This window comes from Acinonyx jubatus, chromosome D2, assembly GCF_027475565.1.
Source record: "Acinonyx jubatus isolate Ajub_Pintada_27869175 chromosome D2, VMU_Ajub_asm_v1.0, whole genome shotgun sequence".
Classification (NCBI taxonomy): Eukaryota; Metazoa; Chordata; class Mammalia; order Carnivora; family Felidae; genus Acinonyx; species Acinonyx jubatus.
In genome coordinates, this window is record NC_069393.1 from 29,884,448 (window position 1) to 29,901,760 (window position 17,313).

Consider the following 17,313-nt stretch of genomic DNA (forward strand, 5'->3'; position numbering starts at 1 on the left):
ACCTCAGAGTATCTGTGGGTCAGGCGTTTAGGCCACCGGGTCTTCTGCCCAGGGCCTCACGAGGCTGCGGTCAGGCTATTGGTCTCTGTTCTCACCCAGGTCCTCATCCAAGCTCTCTGCTGTTGGCATGATCCATGCCATAGTAGGACCACGTGCCTTGCCATAGTAGGGCCGCGTCCCTCAGCTACTCCAGGCTGCCAATGCGGGCTGTTCCCCATGACAGACAGTTCACATTAGAGCAGCTTGCTTCTTCAAGGTCAGGGCCGGCAGGAGTCTCTCAGTGCCTGCTTCCAACAGAGTTAGTTGTGTGTGTGTGTGTGTGTGTGTGTGTGTGTGTGTGTAACATATTTCTAACATAGCCTTAACATGTGTATGTTATAGTTTGTACCGTGAACTTGTAACATAACCACAGGAGGGACATCCCGTCACCTTTGCCAGGTGCCATATTCTGTTGGTTAGAAACAGGTCTCGGGTCACTGTAGGGTCTGTGCACGGCAGGATCCACGCACAGTATCGGCCTCTCCTCCCGTGGGATGGAACCACAGAGTCTTTTTTTTTTCTTGATGTTTATTTTTGAGGGACAGAGCATGAGCAGGGGAGGGGCAGAGAATCCCAACGTGGGGCTCGAACCCACAGACCGTGAGATTGTGACCTGAGTCCAAGTCCGACGCTCGACCGACTGAGCCACCCAGGCGCCCCATGGGACCGCAGAGTCTTGAAGACCGCGATCTCAGGGCCCTTGCCGGGGCATCGTCCATCAGGCTGACTGCCTCCTCAGCCTCCGAGATGTTCCCCGGTCACACCTAGGCCTAGTCTAGCGCTGGTTGGTTTGTCACACATTTGAGGGTATTCCTGTGCCAGCCTCCCTGAGGGCCGGCATCCACACCGTGGTGTTTTGTGCCCACAGGGGGAGAAAGGAGAGCCCGGGGAGAAGGGAGACCCAGGAGTGGAGGTAGGTTGTACCTGCCCTACCTTCTGTGTCACGGGGGTGGGGGGGGTTGACAGGGGTCTCATCACACCACAGCCCCTCCAGGGTTCCTGTGCTCTAGAAAGAAACCCACAACTGCCCGGCACAGGGACCGAGGAAGAAGCTGAACATTCACTGAACATAGAGGCTCGGCCTCAGAGCCCCGGTTCACGGTCTCCCCCTTGGTGTTCACAGAGCACCCGCCATACTTCGTTCCCGGTGCTAGAGTCTGGAGGTAGGAAAAGAAACAGAATCATCTCTATGCAGCCAACAGTCCCAGCAGCAAGCATACAATGGTTAGCAGCTCAAGGAGTTAGGTGAGCATCCTAGAAGACGGGGCATTTGAGCAGGGTCTTGAAGACTTTGTAGGAGTTTGCCTAGAAGCTCCGGAAGCAGGCTTTCCAGAGAGACGCGTTATTCTCTGAGAGATGTCTGGTGAAGGGAGGAGGACACAACAGTGGAGAGGAACTCAGGATGGAAGTCAGATTTTCACAAGATGAGAGGGATTCGGGCCTATTTGTAGGCTCAGGGAAAGAGCCAGGGAAGCAGCAGAGCTCAGTGGTATGTGAGGGAGAGGACGTTTGGTGGGTGGGCCTAGGCCACCCAGCCAGAGCCAAGGAAGAGACCACCAAGGCTTCCCAGCCCCCAGAGAGGTCCCCTGCCCCTGGTCACCTTCAGTATCACCAGCCTCACTTAGGGAGACAAACCTGATGATATGATATGGTTACCGAGGTAGACGTGCATGGTCTCCTAATGGAATGCTCCGAAATGCGGGAAAAGCACCACACATAGAAATGTTCCTTCCAGAAGTATTTAAAGTACAAATTGGAAACAGGCTACATTTCTAACAAGAAGGAAATGATTCAATAACTTACGGTTGATAATACTACTGGTAATAAGGGTCCCCATGTTTGAGAATGTTTGTGCCAAGCACTGTTCCGAGCCCCAGCTGGGGAGGAACTCATTCCGTGCCGTGCAGTCGCCATGAAAAGGACGCTTGTGGGGAACGTACTCAAAAAATAGAAAAATTTTTTCTATTTAAATGAAAAACCAGCAGAGAATCAAATTATATATATATATATATATATATATATATATATATTTATGATAATCATCATAAATATATATATATCATGTATATGTATCATATATATAATCATATATATATAATTAATGATAATCATCATTAAGTACGGACGTATTCAAATACATTTTACGCCGCATCAAAAAAGCGTGGAAGGAAATAAGGCAAAATATTAGTATTCAGATGTTTATTCTTTTTCGTTCTTTCAATCCCTTGTAATTTCCAAAGGATTTTAATGGGTCTGTTATTAATTATTTTATTTTCCAAATTATCATTTTACAGACGGTAAAATCGACGTCTGTATAGTTCGTGAATTTTATTCAATACATAGGTTTGGGTAGCTTCGACCACAATCAGGATACGTGAACTACTTATTTATAATAAGAAAAAAAGCAGTAAACTTTTTCACAAAAGAAAACCGAGTTTCCAGAGGTTGAGCCGAGAAGTCCACAGACCCAAGAGACATTAGAGGTACCAGTTCTGCCCGGTGTAGGGAGCTCCTCTCTGATGGCCTGGCAGAGAGGTCACACCCCAGCCACACTCCGTGGGATTCTAACCCTGGGAAGACAAGAAGAGCTTCAAAGTTGAAATGGGGTGAGCAGCTCAGAAAGGAGCAGGCAGGACTTCCCCTTGCCTCCTGGGTGACTGACTGTGGGCAAATGGATGTCCATTCTGATCAGAAACAGAATCTGCAATGAACAGCATCCTCCACAGAGAGAGAGAGAGACCCCCTGGGTCCCTCCCCCTTCCCTGCCCAGTGTGAATCTGTTCTACTTCACTGTGCCTTCAAGGGAAGCAGAGACCAGTGGTCTCTCTTACAGACCTGAGGAGACTTGAGGGACATTTTTCCAAAACTGCTCAGCAGCTCCCCCATTCCACATAACCAATCTCTGCTCCTTGAAGCCAAAGATCTCAAATTCAAATGCCTGCAAGGACCAGGCATGCAACAAATGAAGGTAAAGGTCGAGGTCAAAGACAATAGGGGGTGGTGGGGACTGGGGTCGTTGGAAGATCTCATGCCCCAGAGGGGAAACCTCTTATTCAGCTCTAGACAATTGTTGCCATGCATGAACAAGAGTCTTAGTGCTGCCAGATGTTTTTTTTTCTTTCTTTCTCTCTTTTTTTTTTTTCAAGAAAATCTGGAAGTCTAGACGTTTCGACAGCATTTCCTGGCAATTTGGGTTTGTTTTTTTTTTTTTTTTTTTTAATATTGTACAGGTTAATCAATTGCTGTGAGTTTCTGCCCTGTTCTAAGCCTTCTTTTGGGAGACAACATGCTGGGCAGTTCTGTCTTCCTCTGGCTTTGCAGTCAGTCCCCAGCTGGACCCTGAGCCATGTCAGAAGGAGAGGCCGCTTGGAGCGTAACAGGCAGTGGGCTAACCATCTCCCTTTGGATTCTAGGTTCCTGGGCCCCCAGGGCCAGAGGGGCCTCCCGGACCTCCGGTAAGTTTGGAGGGCTTGTCAGTGTTTCAGTCCACTCTAACCGGGCCCCTGACGTCCCCTCGCCGCAGCAGTCACTGGGGTCAACCTCAGAGGCCTCAGGTCACTGTCACAGCCTCCTCCCAGGGTGGGATTTTCTCAACCGCAAACCCCTCCCTACTCCTTTTCCTTCCCTTGCTAAACAGGCACCACCTCAGTGACACCAAGGAACCTGGGTGTTGCCGGGTTTCCCGGAAATAGTTGAGTGGCCGGGCAGCCTTGGGGTCTGGTCCCACGGCCCTGCAGGAGTCCCTCTGTCACTAAGCTCTGCCCTTGGCCATCAGGCGTCTGCTCTCCTGCTTCCTCTTTCTGCTATCTGGCCAGCAAAATGATCTAGATTAATAGAGACAGTGATTTAAGACCAGCCCCAGTGGATCGGCCTTTCCATGGTTACAGGTGATAAGATGAGGCCTTTATAAGGTCCCCAAGCATCCTCAACCAACAGATGCTGGTCCTTCCTCTGTGGGGTTCACAGTCCCCAGGGCACTGTGTCACCCATTGTCACTGGCAGAAGTAGGAGTAGTAATGATGAGAGTAGCCAACATTTCTTGAGACTTATTGTGTGCCAAACACTGCTCCAAACACTTTGCATATGTTAGTTTATTCCACTTTTGCTGTGTTCCTTCCAAATCTTCCCTTCGTGAGACTCTAGGTCAGCTGTGGGGGTTACAGAGAGACTGTCAGTCCCTGGCTGGGGAGCCTGGATCAGACCCCACCCCAGGGAGGCCCAAGCACAAACCCCTTTAGCATCCCCTCTGCTTCCCCTGGGCAGGGACCCCAGGCCCTTGCTCTTTTGTGGTCCAACTTGTAGACAAGGTATTTTTGACTTAACCAGAAATGCAGTTCTGAGACACCCCTGTTTTGCTTCCAAATGCAGGGACTCCAAGGTGTTCCTGGACCAAAGGTAAGAAGAGGTCATGTGACAAGTGCTGGAGCAGGGGAAGGGGCAGGGGGTGCCGGTGAGGGCTGCAAAGGAAGAAAGTCCTTCAGAGACAGGTGGCCCAGCTGACCCCCTCCCTAAAAGGAATCGCGTGACCCTCTAGCCAGTGGCTACAATCAGGACAGAATGAAGTCCTACAGTCCTTTTCACATCCATCATTGACACTGGGCAGGCTTTGGATTTAGAATTTTCCCATCCATTAATCCACCCAGTGAGTGACAGGTTAGATTCTTAGCAGATGATGAAATCCTTTTCCGTGTGACCCACCCCAGATCTTTCACTCTCCTTGAAGTTGGGTGGGAGACAGAGAGGGGTGTAGTGTGGGCCCCCTCCCCGGGTCCAAACCCACTGGTCTCTAGCCTGGAGGTCTCCCAGGCTCCCCTCTCAAAAGCATTCCAACTGGGTAAGAGGGGCTGGGCGCTGATGGCCTACTGGCCCTTACTTCCTGCCCCAGTATACTTCAGGGGACTGTTGGGCAATTTCTTGTCCCAGTTAGTTCGCAAGCCTCGGGGTTCCCATGCTGGCATTTCAGGCACCTGCCAGTGTCTGGAGGGCCCCACTTTTGCTGCTATACAAGTGGTCACTTAGGCCCAAGCCCCACCTGGAATTGCCCTGTGGGCTTGTGTCCACTCCACCCCCTTTTCTTAGGGGGACCTCCCAGTCACCACAGGCATACTGAGGACTCAAACTGAGGGAGAGTCAGGCTAGGAATTCAAGGACTCCTGGAGTCTCCAGCCTGCCATCCCTGGGCCAGCCACCTCCACCGCCTCTCTTCTTCATCCTCTACCTGCCCTCATCTCCCCAACCCACCCCACCCTCCAGGATCCCAGAACGCAAGACTGAGGTGGCTGAGACGTGCCCATCTGTGATCTTCCCCCCTCCCTTTCCTTCAGGGGGAAGCGGGACTGGATGGAGCAAAAGGAGAGAAGGGTGTCCAGGGAGAGAAAGGAGACCGAGGGCCGCTGGGATTACCCGTAAGTATCTCAGAGCCAGCAGCACCGTGAGGAGCCCAGCTGGGTGGTCCTGAGGAGGCCGGGTGGTGTACGGGACCCCAGGAGAACACTGCTGCAGGTTCTCAAGCTCTGAGCATCCCTGAACTCCGCGTGGTTTTGCTTTCCTACCCCGGGCGAGGTCATAGCCTCTAATTCCCTTACCGAGGGCTCCCTCTGGGCCAGGTCCTGGCCTGGGTGTGGGGGGAATAGACAGCTACATATGACACCCCCCCCCCCCCCCAAGGAGCACCCAGCTGGAGAGCCACAGAACAGCCTGAGAACAGCCTCTGGCCTACATGTGCCTGATTCTGAGGCAGTAAAGCTCTGCCTTCCTGGGAGCCCAGCGTGAAGGACCTGGGGGCAAGGAGACAGTGAAACGTCTTCGTCTCTCTCTTATTTTCCTACTGAGACCCGAGCAGAGCCCCCGCTCTCTGCTCTTAAGCACTGGCCACGGCAGAAAAGCCTGTACAAAGGCAGATTCTCTGGTCCCAGCAGGCTAAGGCCTTTCAGATCTCTCGTCGCAGCCTGCCCTGAGATCAGATCCCAGGTCAGGGCGAGGGGCCGCTTGGGAGGCATCTACATTTCCAGACGTGGGGCCCGGCCTGGGCGAATCTTTTGTCCCAAACTCCAGGGGGCTCATGGCCTTGTCACCGCCTCACCCTCCCTGGAGCCCTGGGCTTCATCCTCCCTCACACCCCAGAGGGGCTGGCACTCTTCGTGGCTTGGTTTTCTAGAGCTAGCATGGTCATTCGCGGTCCATCTCCTCATTTTACTGATGGCCCCAGAGAAGAAAGAGCGTCACTTGATGGCATATGTGAAGTCAGTGGTCAGGCCACGCCAGAGGCTGCTCCTTCACTGAGGCCACAGCCTCGAGAAGGGGCTCATTCCAGCCACTGGGGCTTCCTCCGTCCCAGGCACAAGGCCAGTTCCCACCCCGGGAAGCCGGAAAGAACAGCTTTGTTCTCCAACAAAGAGAAACCCAATTACCCCAGCTTGGCAGGGCTCGAAGGTCTGATTAATATAATCACAGCAACCAAACAGCAAGAGCGAAAGGTATGATTCCACGCTCATTAGCGCATCAAATGTAGGACCATTTAAGGAAGGAGCTGATGTACCTGAAAGAAAACTGATGACTTGAACAGACGTTTTCCTATGTCTCAGGCTATGTCTGGCATGGTTAAATGCTCCTTACTGTTAAAGAGCCTTCCTGCCCCCGCTCAACCACAGATCTCTCCTTGCCCGCCTTCATGGCCCCAACACCCTAGTGAACACTGGGGACCGGAGCCAGGGGTTGAAATGCAAACGGCACAGAGACCAAACAGGTTGTATAAACAAAGAAAGTGCCAGAGGAAAGACAAAGTGCCAGTCTACCTTCAACCTGTCAACTTTCAATAGCGAAACGGGCACAGGGAAATACTTTTGCTAGCTTAGGAAAACAACAGAGCAAGCATATTCACAGCTGGCAACAGACGGGGACTTCGGAGAGACAATAGAGAGGAGTGGGGACTGTGGCCCATTGGAGACCATGGGTCCCTTCTTAAGGAAAGCCGTCCCTCCTCAGTTCAGCTGACTGTTGCCTTGGGGGAATAAGGGTCCAGTATTCTGGATAGTCTCATTTTTCAAAGGAAGCTGGACAGCTGGCATTTTACATGAAATCTCCCCATTTTCTAACGTGAAGTCAAAATTCCTTGCAACTCTGCAGATTGTGCAAAATATGTCAGTGGCCCACATATGCCCTGAAAACCTCCAGTCTGTGTCCACTGCTCCAGATCTCTCAAGATAACTCAGTATTAACGCTGCATAGACAAAGTGTGTGGATATTTAGTGAAAGCTCTGATTTTTGGCTTCACCGCAATATTGTATGCCATATGGTAGGAGTCTGCTTTTCTAGGACATCCTATTCAGTTCCTCCTGTTTGCCCTACAGAAGTGGTTCTCAGGGCTGGCTACACACTGGAGTTGCCTGGAGCTTTCCAAACATGCCATTACTCCCAGCCTCATTCTTGGAGACTGGTTGAGTTGGGGTGGGGTGGGACCCAAGCATCTGTATTATTTGACATGTTCCCCCAGGAAATTCTCATGTGGCAGTGGGGTTGAGAACCACAGCTTTCTAGGCTGTGAGTCAAGATCATCCTGGAACTTTTGTGATTCTAATACTGAGAAGGAAGGCCCTGGAGGACCCTACTACCCAGCACCCTTTCCCCTGCCCTTCCTTGCTGGGGGGCATCACCCCACCGTACAATCCTGAGGCCTAGGCGCATTTCTTTTTCCTTTTTTTTTTAATGTTCTAAATGTTTATTTATTTTTGAGGGAGAGAGAGAGACAGGGCACAAGTGGGGGGAGGGGCAGAGAGAGAGGAAGACACAGAATCCGAAGCAGGCTCCAGGCTCTGAGCTGTTACCCCAGAGCCTGACCCGGGGCTCGAGCTCATGGACCGCGAGATCATGACCTGAGCGGAAGTCGGACACTTAACCAACTGAGCCACCCAGGCACCCTGGCCTAGGCTCATTTCTGAACTGCTGGAAGCAGTTTTTGAGAACTCAGTCCTTACGGGGCCAGAGTGTCTCCACTGCCTTCTCTGTGGTTTGTCACATTGGAGTCATTAGACAAATTCCCCCCTGGTTTTTCTAGGTGGGTCTCAGGGGCAGCTTCCCAGCCTATTCCCCTCTCATATATCACTGGATGCTGCATTGCAAATGGTCTTAATAGCATCCCACCCGCCAGCCAGTTTACTCCAGGGCGTACGTGGCCTTAGACCTTTGTCGCACTCAGCTGCCCCCAAAGCCTTCTTCTATAAAAGGGCCCTTGTTTGGGACAACACGAAAGGATCGAGTTCGTGCTGAGTCTTGCAAACTGCAGTGCCAGAGAAAGGTCAGGCATCGTTAGCACTAACATCCGAGCCCCAACGCTGGAGCAGAAGCAGGCTGGCTTCTCCCCCAGGTTCCCAACTCAGTACTGATTTCCTCAGGGTTCCCCAGCATGGCCTGGTCTCAGCAGCTGTGCCAAAGACGCTGGGAAGACAACCCACCGTCCACACAGGCTTGTCCCTCTGCGGTGAGACTGGTCCTGGGGAAGGGATGCACTACCTCTGGTTCCAGACACCTTCCCACGAATTCTCTTTCTGCGTCCCTTTCTCCGGGGCACTGGAAGCCCCTGGGAGAGGGGTTTCTGAGAGGGGATAACAGGCGAGAGGGAAGCAGGGGACGCTGAGGATCAGAACAGCCATCTGCACGGATCTCCACCGGCCTGCTCAGCGGTCGGCCACACTGCACCCAGTGTCCGTTTTTGTTGGTTTCCGTGTGAATACCATTACCTGTCCTCCCAAGCCTATTTCTCCCGTTTTGTTTGATTGCCAGCATTTGTGTCTGTCCAGAGTCACTGCTTCACTCACCTCTTCCCTCCCCGGTCCCTTTTTCTCCCTCCCGTTCCTCCCCTCCCCTTTTCTTGGTCAAACTGTTCCCTTCGTCCAGGGAGCTTCAGGTTTGGACGGCAGGCCTGGGCCACCGGTGAGTGTCGCTTCTCTGTTACCCGTCATCCCACCCCACCCCACCCCCGGTCTGTGACCCCTCTCGTCTGTCCCTGTCCCGCTATGGCCTCGTTTTCCCCGTGAGTCATGCCTCATCCTGCCACCAACACCAGAAAGGTACCGTCTGCACTCAGTTCAGAAACGCTTATTCGGGTCTCTCGGCCAAAGACGGATTGGCCTTCATCTGAATTCCCCCGGCCATCGTGTGAACCCAAGGTCCTCAAATCTGAATTTCCTGACTGCCGGGCACGGGGTGGAAGTCTGCTCCAGCGGCATAGACTCTGTTTCTCGCGGAGGGCCGAGTGCGGCCTGGGAGCCCAGCCCCAGGGGTCGGGACCCTGACTCACGCCCACCAAACACAACAGTGTCTGTATGTGCCTGTCATGCCGTGTTGTCTTCATGCTGTGAGCTCTGTCCATCTCCTGTCTGCCCACAAGGGCTTCCTAGTCCTGTGCAGCCCCTGTGGAGTGTACTGGGGTGAGGACAGGTGTAGCATCTAGGATCACGTGGGGCGGTCCCAGCTCAGTGTTCGGCAGGCATGTTATAGCCACTTCCTGTGGTGCCGCAGCGGCCCCGCGATTCAACAGGGGGCTTATGCAGAGCAAGTCAGGAACATTCGGGTCCCCTCTTCATTCTTTTCTGATTCCAGAAAACAGGCATCACTACTCATGACTAGCAAGCGCCTGGCCCTTCTTCTCGTGACAAACAGCTGAAGCATCAGAAAAAGAGTCTCTCCTCTCCTCTCCACCTGCCAGGCTCCTCCCAGAGCACCCCGGGAGGTCTTTAGGGAAGTGGCTTTCCCACTGAAGCCTGTCACCTTCCCAGGGTGTAGGGATCACTGACCACCGAGGGCCAGGAGGCTGAACTTCCCTGCCCGGGAGCCGTCACCAGAGCTGTGGGTACGCCCGGCCCCTTCCAGCCAGGGAGTCCCCGCCCTGCCTTTGCGGGACACTTGTGAGGCCACGGCTGCATGGTCTGCCTAGAAGTCGAGGTTCTAATGAGCTGACTGGAATGGCCCTCAGGGGAAAGCGAGTTTGCAGGCTTTCATTTGTGGAGGTGCAGGATATCCACTTGGGGTACAGGCCGATGTCAAAAGCACAAAGGCAACAGTGGGCCTTCTCGGGGCCCTGGAGGTGGACCTCACAGCTGGTGCAGTGGGAGCCCAGAGAGCTTCGAGAAGGAGCCGCAGAGCCTCGTCCTAGTGCACGTGTCCTCACCAAGCGGAGGCGGTGACGTGGCTCAGCCGAGACCACGGCCCTTCCAGAGCCCCTCTCCACCATGCGGTTACGGAGGCGACACTATACCTGCTCCCATACGGAGACTAGACCTCTTTTCCAGGCATCATTCCGGCTTCGCTCCTCCCCAGTCCCTCCCTTTTCATCCTCCTCACGCCTAGCGCACCTTCCCCAGGTGGCCCGTCAGGCGAGGGGGATGATCTGTGGCTGGAATCAGAGAAAGCAAAACCGTCCTCACAACGCGCTCCGTTCTTCCTGGATGGACGGGGGAGCAGTGCAGATTCAGAGATGCTGTCCCCTTTGGGCCCCAGGTTTTATTTTCCCTCATTAAATCAATATCACAACCTTAAAGGAAAAGTTTTATGGGGCAAATAACCCTGCCCAGCCAATACTGACGTTTATTGGTGCCGAATGCGTGACATACAGTCAACCGTTTTAATGGGCGGGGGCCTCAAAAGCAGATACTCGTATCATCATCCCCATTTCACAGGGAGGAAAATGGACCCTCAGAGAGCCCAAGAAACGTCTCCAATATCGCAGAGCTGAAAGGCCTGAGAGGCTTGACTTGAAGCAGGCCAGGGACCCCGGAGTGCCGTTCTGAGCCTGATCGGGGCCCCTTCATTTTTGAGGCGCCCTTGTGCCACCTGCCCAGTCCTCCCCCCGTAGTTGCAAAGGGGGCACCGAGAACGTCTTAGCGCTCTTTTTCTTTTCCGCGTGAGGTCAGTCAGCGTTTCCCCAATGGCTCGTGCCCCAGAAAGCCGCGCACAGGCCAGCCCCTCGTCCTCAAGTCCTTGTCTGAGCAGGAAATCTAAACACCGAGGCCGAGCAACAGGAAAGCTCTGAGATGCACACTTCGTCCAGTCCGGGTGGAAACTGGCGAAGATAATTGTGTCACAGCCAGCCCCGCCCCCACCCCCCGGCAGCCCCGATTCGGGAGCCAGCAGGGCACATCTCCCGGCCAGGCCAGCGCTGGCACCCGTCCGAGGCACACTGCTTCACTGTCCGGTGCAGCCTGCCCCGCGGGGCCTGGGAGCGGGTGCAGAGGCCCGGCCGGAGGCGGGAGGCCGGGGCGGTGGGGCGGGTGGGCTAAGCGGTGGCTGAACGACCCTCCCGCGCCTGCCTCTGTGTGTGCGTCTGCATCGGTCTCTGTGGCATGAAGCGCCTCCCGCTGCATGTGGAGCTGCGACGGCAAGCAGGTGCCAGCCCGCGCCCCCACCCCGGGGATGGCACCCACCCCTCCCAAGCGCTTCAGGGAGCAAACTAAGCAACAGTTCTACCGTTTTCAGCCTTGGCAAGCTTGGTGGTGAAGCGAAAGGGTTTCCCCCCTCAAATCTGGCCCTGAGGCAGGGGGACGCCTCTCTCCCCGAGGCCCCCCACCCAAACAGGAACCCGCCCCAGTCGAATGACTGCCCTGAACGAGCCTGGCCTCGCCAACCCTGAAAATGGGCCTCTGGACCTTGCTCATCTCCAGCGCCGGGCGGGGCTCCCGGGGCTTCCCCTGGCACCGGCCCCCTCACGTCTGCTTTCTTTCGCCTCCCCAGGGTACTCCAGGACCAGTCGGAGTTCCAGGCCCAGCGGGACCAAAGGGCGAGAGGGTGAGTGCTCGGGAACCCTGCACACCAGGGGGGTGGTCTGCACACCAGGGGCAGCGAGTGTGAACACCTGGAGGGGGGCCAGCGCCCTGGCCCGGGCTCGGCCGCGGGTCCTTAGCCCCCACCCATTCCCCCTGGAGCAGCCGGTACCTCCTTGTCCTCTCCCAGTGACCTTCACAGCAGCCCGTGGGGGAGCCGGCCGGCCTGGGTTGCTCACTTTATAGCTGTGAGCGGACAGACGGACAGCTTCCCGTGCTAGGCTCCTAGTCACCTGGCATTAGTCACAGGCTCAGTCTGGCAAGGTCCCCGGTGCTGCTGGGACCAGACACACCTAAACCCGGTATGATTGAGGAAGACAGCATAGAACGGAGTGCCAGGTGGCATAAGAAAATCCTGGCAGTCAGGAAGATGGGCGTTAGGCCAGCTCCCACAGTCACGTCTCCCAGCCGCAGCCGGGGGAGTGGGCATGTGCGGTGCCGGTGGGGGGCTCGGCTCAGGGGACGAGGAGGGCTGCCCGTCCCGTCCGTCAGCTCTTCCCCAACCAGGCCCGCGTGGGGCGGGTCACCGGAGAGCCGCTGGGACACTAGACCTCCTCCCTAGGTCACAGGCTTCCCTGAGATCACAGCCACTTTGGGAACCAGGATGGCTGCTCTCAGAGGGGACAGTTGTGGCTTCAAAGAAGAAATCAAAGCTCTTTGCCTCTTCCCCACCTTCGCTGTCCATGCTCATGTCCTGCTTCTTGTTCCCCTCCCCGGCTTCTGCTTGAGGGCCAGCAACTACCTTCAGGACAGTGTCCGGTCTTTCCAGAGGGCCTCGGGGGATGGGCTCTGCTGGAGGGAGGGAGGTGCCGAGGCACAGTCCACACCAGTCAAGCCCTCCGCTCAGCCCTTGCTTTGCAGTGACGGCTCTTTGAGGGGACTGGAGAGGTTTCCTGGGTTTCACACAAAAACAGAAAACGGTTGATGGAAGGTTGTTGCCCCGTCAGGGAGGGCTCATGGGTTTCTCTCTCCTGTTCCAGGGCAGCAAAGGCGACCTTGGGATGACAGGACCATCAGGAGCGGCTGGGCTTCCTGTAAGTGTCGCGGGACGGGAAGTTTCTCTCCGCCTATCCCTACCCCCAACAGAGCCCTCGTCACAACAGAAAACCCAGAGCCCGGAGCAGACATCCAGAGCTAAGCCAGAACGCTGATTTCTGTGACAGAGGAGGCTGCCAACAGCCAACTGGCCGTGGAACTTCCCTGCCGGGCACTGCTCGAGGCAGTGCTTGGGACATGTGGCCCCTGTTGGGCCTCAGGTCCTCAGGCATGAGGCAAACGCATACGAGCCCCTCCAGCTGCAAGCCTCTGTGTTCCGTGCAGTGGGGGCCTCACAGACGAATGTGTCAGCGGCCCCTGCCGTCGAGGAGGGGCAGAATCAAATCCACAACATCGTAATGCCAGAGGGAGAGGTTTCATGAGAGGGGCGGCTCTCCCAAGAGACAGCCTTCCCAATTACGGCAGATTTTCCCGTTGGGTTGTTCTAAAAGTTGGTCGCCCAAGAGAGCCAGGACCTTTGTTTCCCACCCACTGGAAGGTGGGAGGTGGCACATCTGTTCACCAGTTCCATGCCTCGGGCTAACCCTGGCCGGTCCTTGCCTTGTGCCGTTCCTCTAGCTGAAGACAATGCAGAACAGCCTGTGCCTTGAAAAGAGGGTATGAGCAGCTTTGGGGTCATTTCTCTAGCAAGAGCCTGGCGAGAGAGCCATGCAAACACCTCTTCTGCCAGGAGAGTTCTCTGTGTCCAGGCCGTGTCCTCAGCACCTGGCACTCATTAGCACGAGTGAGCTAGAAGAATAGAGCCACCGGCCCGGGGCTCGGCTGCAGCGAGAGAAAACCAGGACCGTGTTCTTGGCTTTGCCCATCACTCATTATTTGTCTCTAGGTCAAGCCCCTTTGTCCCCCTTCTGTAAAATGGGGATAATTAAGCCTGTCTCTGATGAATCAGACATCAGTGAAGACCTTTATGATCCTGGAAGGAAGGACGGGATGGCCATCCTGCCTTTTCTCATTAACGCGTCTTCGTTTGTGCGATTTATTACAGGGTTTACATGGACCACCCGGGGACAAAGGAAACCGGGTGAGTCTGAGCCTTTGCACTCTGGCTCTGCTTACTAATGTCTTCATGATGTGGTGGAATGATCAATTGGGGATTCCTGACCCAACATGGGCAGATACAGTTTTTCCTGGCAAATCATCCTGAATTAAAAGGCTTTATAGTGAGGGGCTCACTGTGTAGCACGCAGGCAGCCTGAGGCCTAATCCTGAAATAGAAGCATGGATTTTTTCCACAAGACAAGGGGAGACTGAATCCCAGGGTGGCCATCAGATTAGCATTGCCATCCAGCAACGGGAGTCACGTGCCCAGCTCTCCCTAGGGTGCCCTGATAACGGACCCCTAAATGGTATTTTCTGAAACTTAGTTTCGCCAGGCGTCCCAGGCCACTGGTGAGAAAGAAATAAATTCCAGTTCCAAGCACAAGCAGACAGCTGTTGTAAGCAGCCAACCCTTTAAAAAATCATCACAGCCATTATTTCTCTTGGAAAAAGTCAGCAGGACCATGAAATGAATTGCACCTCCCGAGGTCCTTTGCTGTCCCTTTGGTTTCTGCCGTCATCAGCAGGACACAATTACTGAATGTCCACAGCACCCATGGCCATATGATGGTACACGGTGGATGACACAAGACGCCTCTGGGCCCAGCAGGGACCATTTACCTACATCCGACCGAGAGATGGCCACCGGGTCCCTTCATAGAACGTCTCATCTGCTGTTTCTTCCCAGTGGTTCTCGGAGTGTGGCACACAGCTCTTAGAGGCCCAAGCGCATCTTCTAGTGGGTCATAATATCCAAGGGTCTTAGAGGTAGACGAGAATGAGTGGGGGAACGGATGGAGAACAGGCCAGAATCACGACAAAATATACTGAGCTCACGCAGACAGAGGCACAGCAGATAGCTTTCAAACCCTGGTCTTCTGGCTGATCTTCGAGCACTGATAACCGTGTTCATGGCTAGAAAGTGCCAGAATCTGTATGCTTATATCTCGCTTATATCTTATATCCTGTCATTTCAACTCAAGGTGTATTTACTGAACTCCTTCTATCCCTAAATTGTCCTTTCTGGCAGTGGGTCAAAAGCAACTCAATTTGTTCTGTGGCCTCTATAGGTAAGAGGAAGCAGGCAGAGGGACCCCTACTAAACTGTCCGCGGAAAACCAAGTTTAGAAATCCCCGGAAGAAACAGACCTACTTCCAGAAATGTGCTGGCTGTTCAGGCAGGCTGGGAAGCCCACCTTCCTGACTGTGACCACCAAAAAAAATTGATCATTCCACCTCTTAGCTGGCACACTAATTCCCTTTCTAATTTATTTCTACAGTGCTCTGGTTGTCTTTGCCATACTCAATTAATACTTTTTGAACGATTTCTTAAGACTTTTCCAGTTGGCTTGAGGCAGTGAGCCATTTGGAGGCTGCAAAGCCAGTCCTCCGGTGGCAGTGATCGTGTTGCCCTAGACGTGGAGACAGGCAGAAAGATGCCCTTGTCCCAGCTGGAGGGGTGGCAAGAGGCAGGAGGTGCTGATGTCAGGGACTGGGGTTGCTGAATGCGCCAGTGAGGTCCCAGGAATCCACGGGGGAATATTTCTCCTCCACGACTCCTTCCTAGCTAAAAGTTTTACACACTTTCCCCTGCCCCACCCGTAAATTAGCAATATGCCACTTAGTAAAAGTCAAGTCCGGCAAACGGTCAAGTTGCACAAACCCGCTTTCGAGCATACTGTACAGGACAACTGACTTACTCCGAAGAGCAGGTCTCTGAATCAAGGAACAGCTTGTGTCCTCTATTCAAGAGATCTGACTCTCGGGATGCCAGAATGTGCTGGAAGAGCTCCCCCTACATCTCACCTCCTCAGACAGACCTCTTTCTACCCCAGACCCTAATGGACCTTTGGGGAGAGATGTAGAGGCTTGGTGATAAAGCCTTCAAAACAAAGGAAGTTCCAAGCACAGTCAATGCTTTGCCACGGACAGTTTTTTTCCCTTAGGCTTGAAGCTCAGAGTATTGACACTTCGGTCAAGGGAAAAGCCCAGAGGGGCTTAGATGACATTCTAGTTAGAAGCCCCACTGTTGCTCATGAAGCTGAAGCTGCAGGTGTTCCAAGCCCCGCCCCCCCCACCCCCGTAGGAGAGGGTGGCTACCTGAGGTAGCTCTCAGGCTTCGCCACACGTCATGCCTGGGCCTCCGAGAGGCCCCCGGTCGCTGCACCGCAAGCCTGTTGCTCTGACTTACGGTGAACCAAGGCGCCATCTTAAAACTAGGCTTGCCTGTGTCCCACCAGGCAACGGCCTTGGAGCCTCTTTCCTGTTCGTGGAAGGAAGAAGGTCCTCGCAGTAGCCGGCAAGGCCCAGAGCCCCAAACAGGCACTTTCCTAAGGGGGGCACACAGGGCAATGGAAAGAATGTTCTGTCCTTGTCGCAAGAGACGGTACTCTTCTCAGCCTTTAGCGGCCTCGTGCACTGGGCCCAGGAGCCACGTTTAGGATGAAAAAGGCGGTCACAAGATAAACGGTGGCACGAATTTGGCAATCTGGCGTCAGGAAAATTGGGTGCCGCGGTGGGACTGCCTGCCACCCAGCCAGCCGGAAGGTCTGCGTGCACGCGGGGAGGCAGCGGTCACTGCGAGACGCGCCGTCTGGGTGTGCATGTGCTTGTGCGTGCGAGCGGCCTGCTCCCCCAGGTCCCCTTGCCTCCTTACCTCTCCTTCCTCCATTATCTCTTTTGGCCCGGGCTGGACACTTCCTTCCTTCACTCCTTCAGTATCTCTCCCCCCGCCCAACATGTTCACCCCATTACCATAACCCCATACCCCTCATCCTTTTCTTTCCACTCTCCCAGCTGCAATTTATTTCTTCTCAGGTCAATTCATGCATCCCTATATTTTACAGAAACCTCTGCTCCTCGACTTTAACTTGCCCTTTCCCCATCTAGAACCCCCTCTTTGCCAGGGCCTCTTTTTGTCACTCTTTGGGGGTGGGAGGCAGGGGAAATGTAGGTAAAGCTAGTACTCTACTATCTCCAGAGGGCCTCCACTGTAAAGCCATTTCCTGGGCCCTTAGAACATGGCGCCCGTGGTGCAAGCTGCCCACCTGGAAAGTCAGGACCACCGCCGACCCTCTGTTGCCCAGAGGCGAGTCATCAGGGACCTGGAACCCCACCCCCGCCAACCCCTCAGGAGCTTTGCCCACCCTCTGAACATGGGAAGCTGTGTTTGCTTTTACACTGACCTGACCCAAGGTGAATAAGGGACCACATTGCTGAGAAAGTTGACCGTGGGCTTCCCATCCAAGCAGCCGGTGGTTTTGCTTGTCCACTGCTCGGGGACAGTTCACGCCATCATGTTCTCACTGGTGGGCATAGCTCAGGGCCAACACAGGCACACCTAACGCGCATATACACGTTCCCTCCT

At 54.4% G+C, this 17,313-nt stretch overlaps 1 protein-coding gene across 1 annotated transcript in view; it reads left to right on the top strand.

The window, feature by feature from the left end:
- LOC106967193 (collagen alpha-1(XIII) chain) overlaps window positions 1–17,313 on the top strand; it is a 79,564-nt gene that overhangs the window by 54,734 nt on the left and 7,517 nt on the right. Inside the window, exons 28-35 of the mRNA XM_053207058.1 lie at window positions 908–952; window positions 3,453–3,494; window positions 4,408–4,434; window positions 5,364–5,444; window positions 8,932–8,967; window positions 11,764–11,817; window positions 12,833–12,886; window positions 13,894–13,929. Of these exons, the coding sequence (XP_053063033.1) occupies window positions 908–952; window positions 3,453–3,494; window positions 4,408–4,434; window positions 5,364–5,444; window positions 8,932–8,967; window positions 11,764–11,817; window positions 12,833–12,886; window positions 13,894–13,929 (375 nt within the window). The remainder of the gene's footprint in view (window positions 1–907; window positions 953–3,452; window positions 3,495–4,407; window positions 4,435–5,363; window positions 5,445–8,931; window positions 8,968–11,763; window positions 11,818–12,832; window positions 12,887–13,893; window positions 13,930–17,313) is intronic.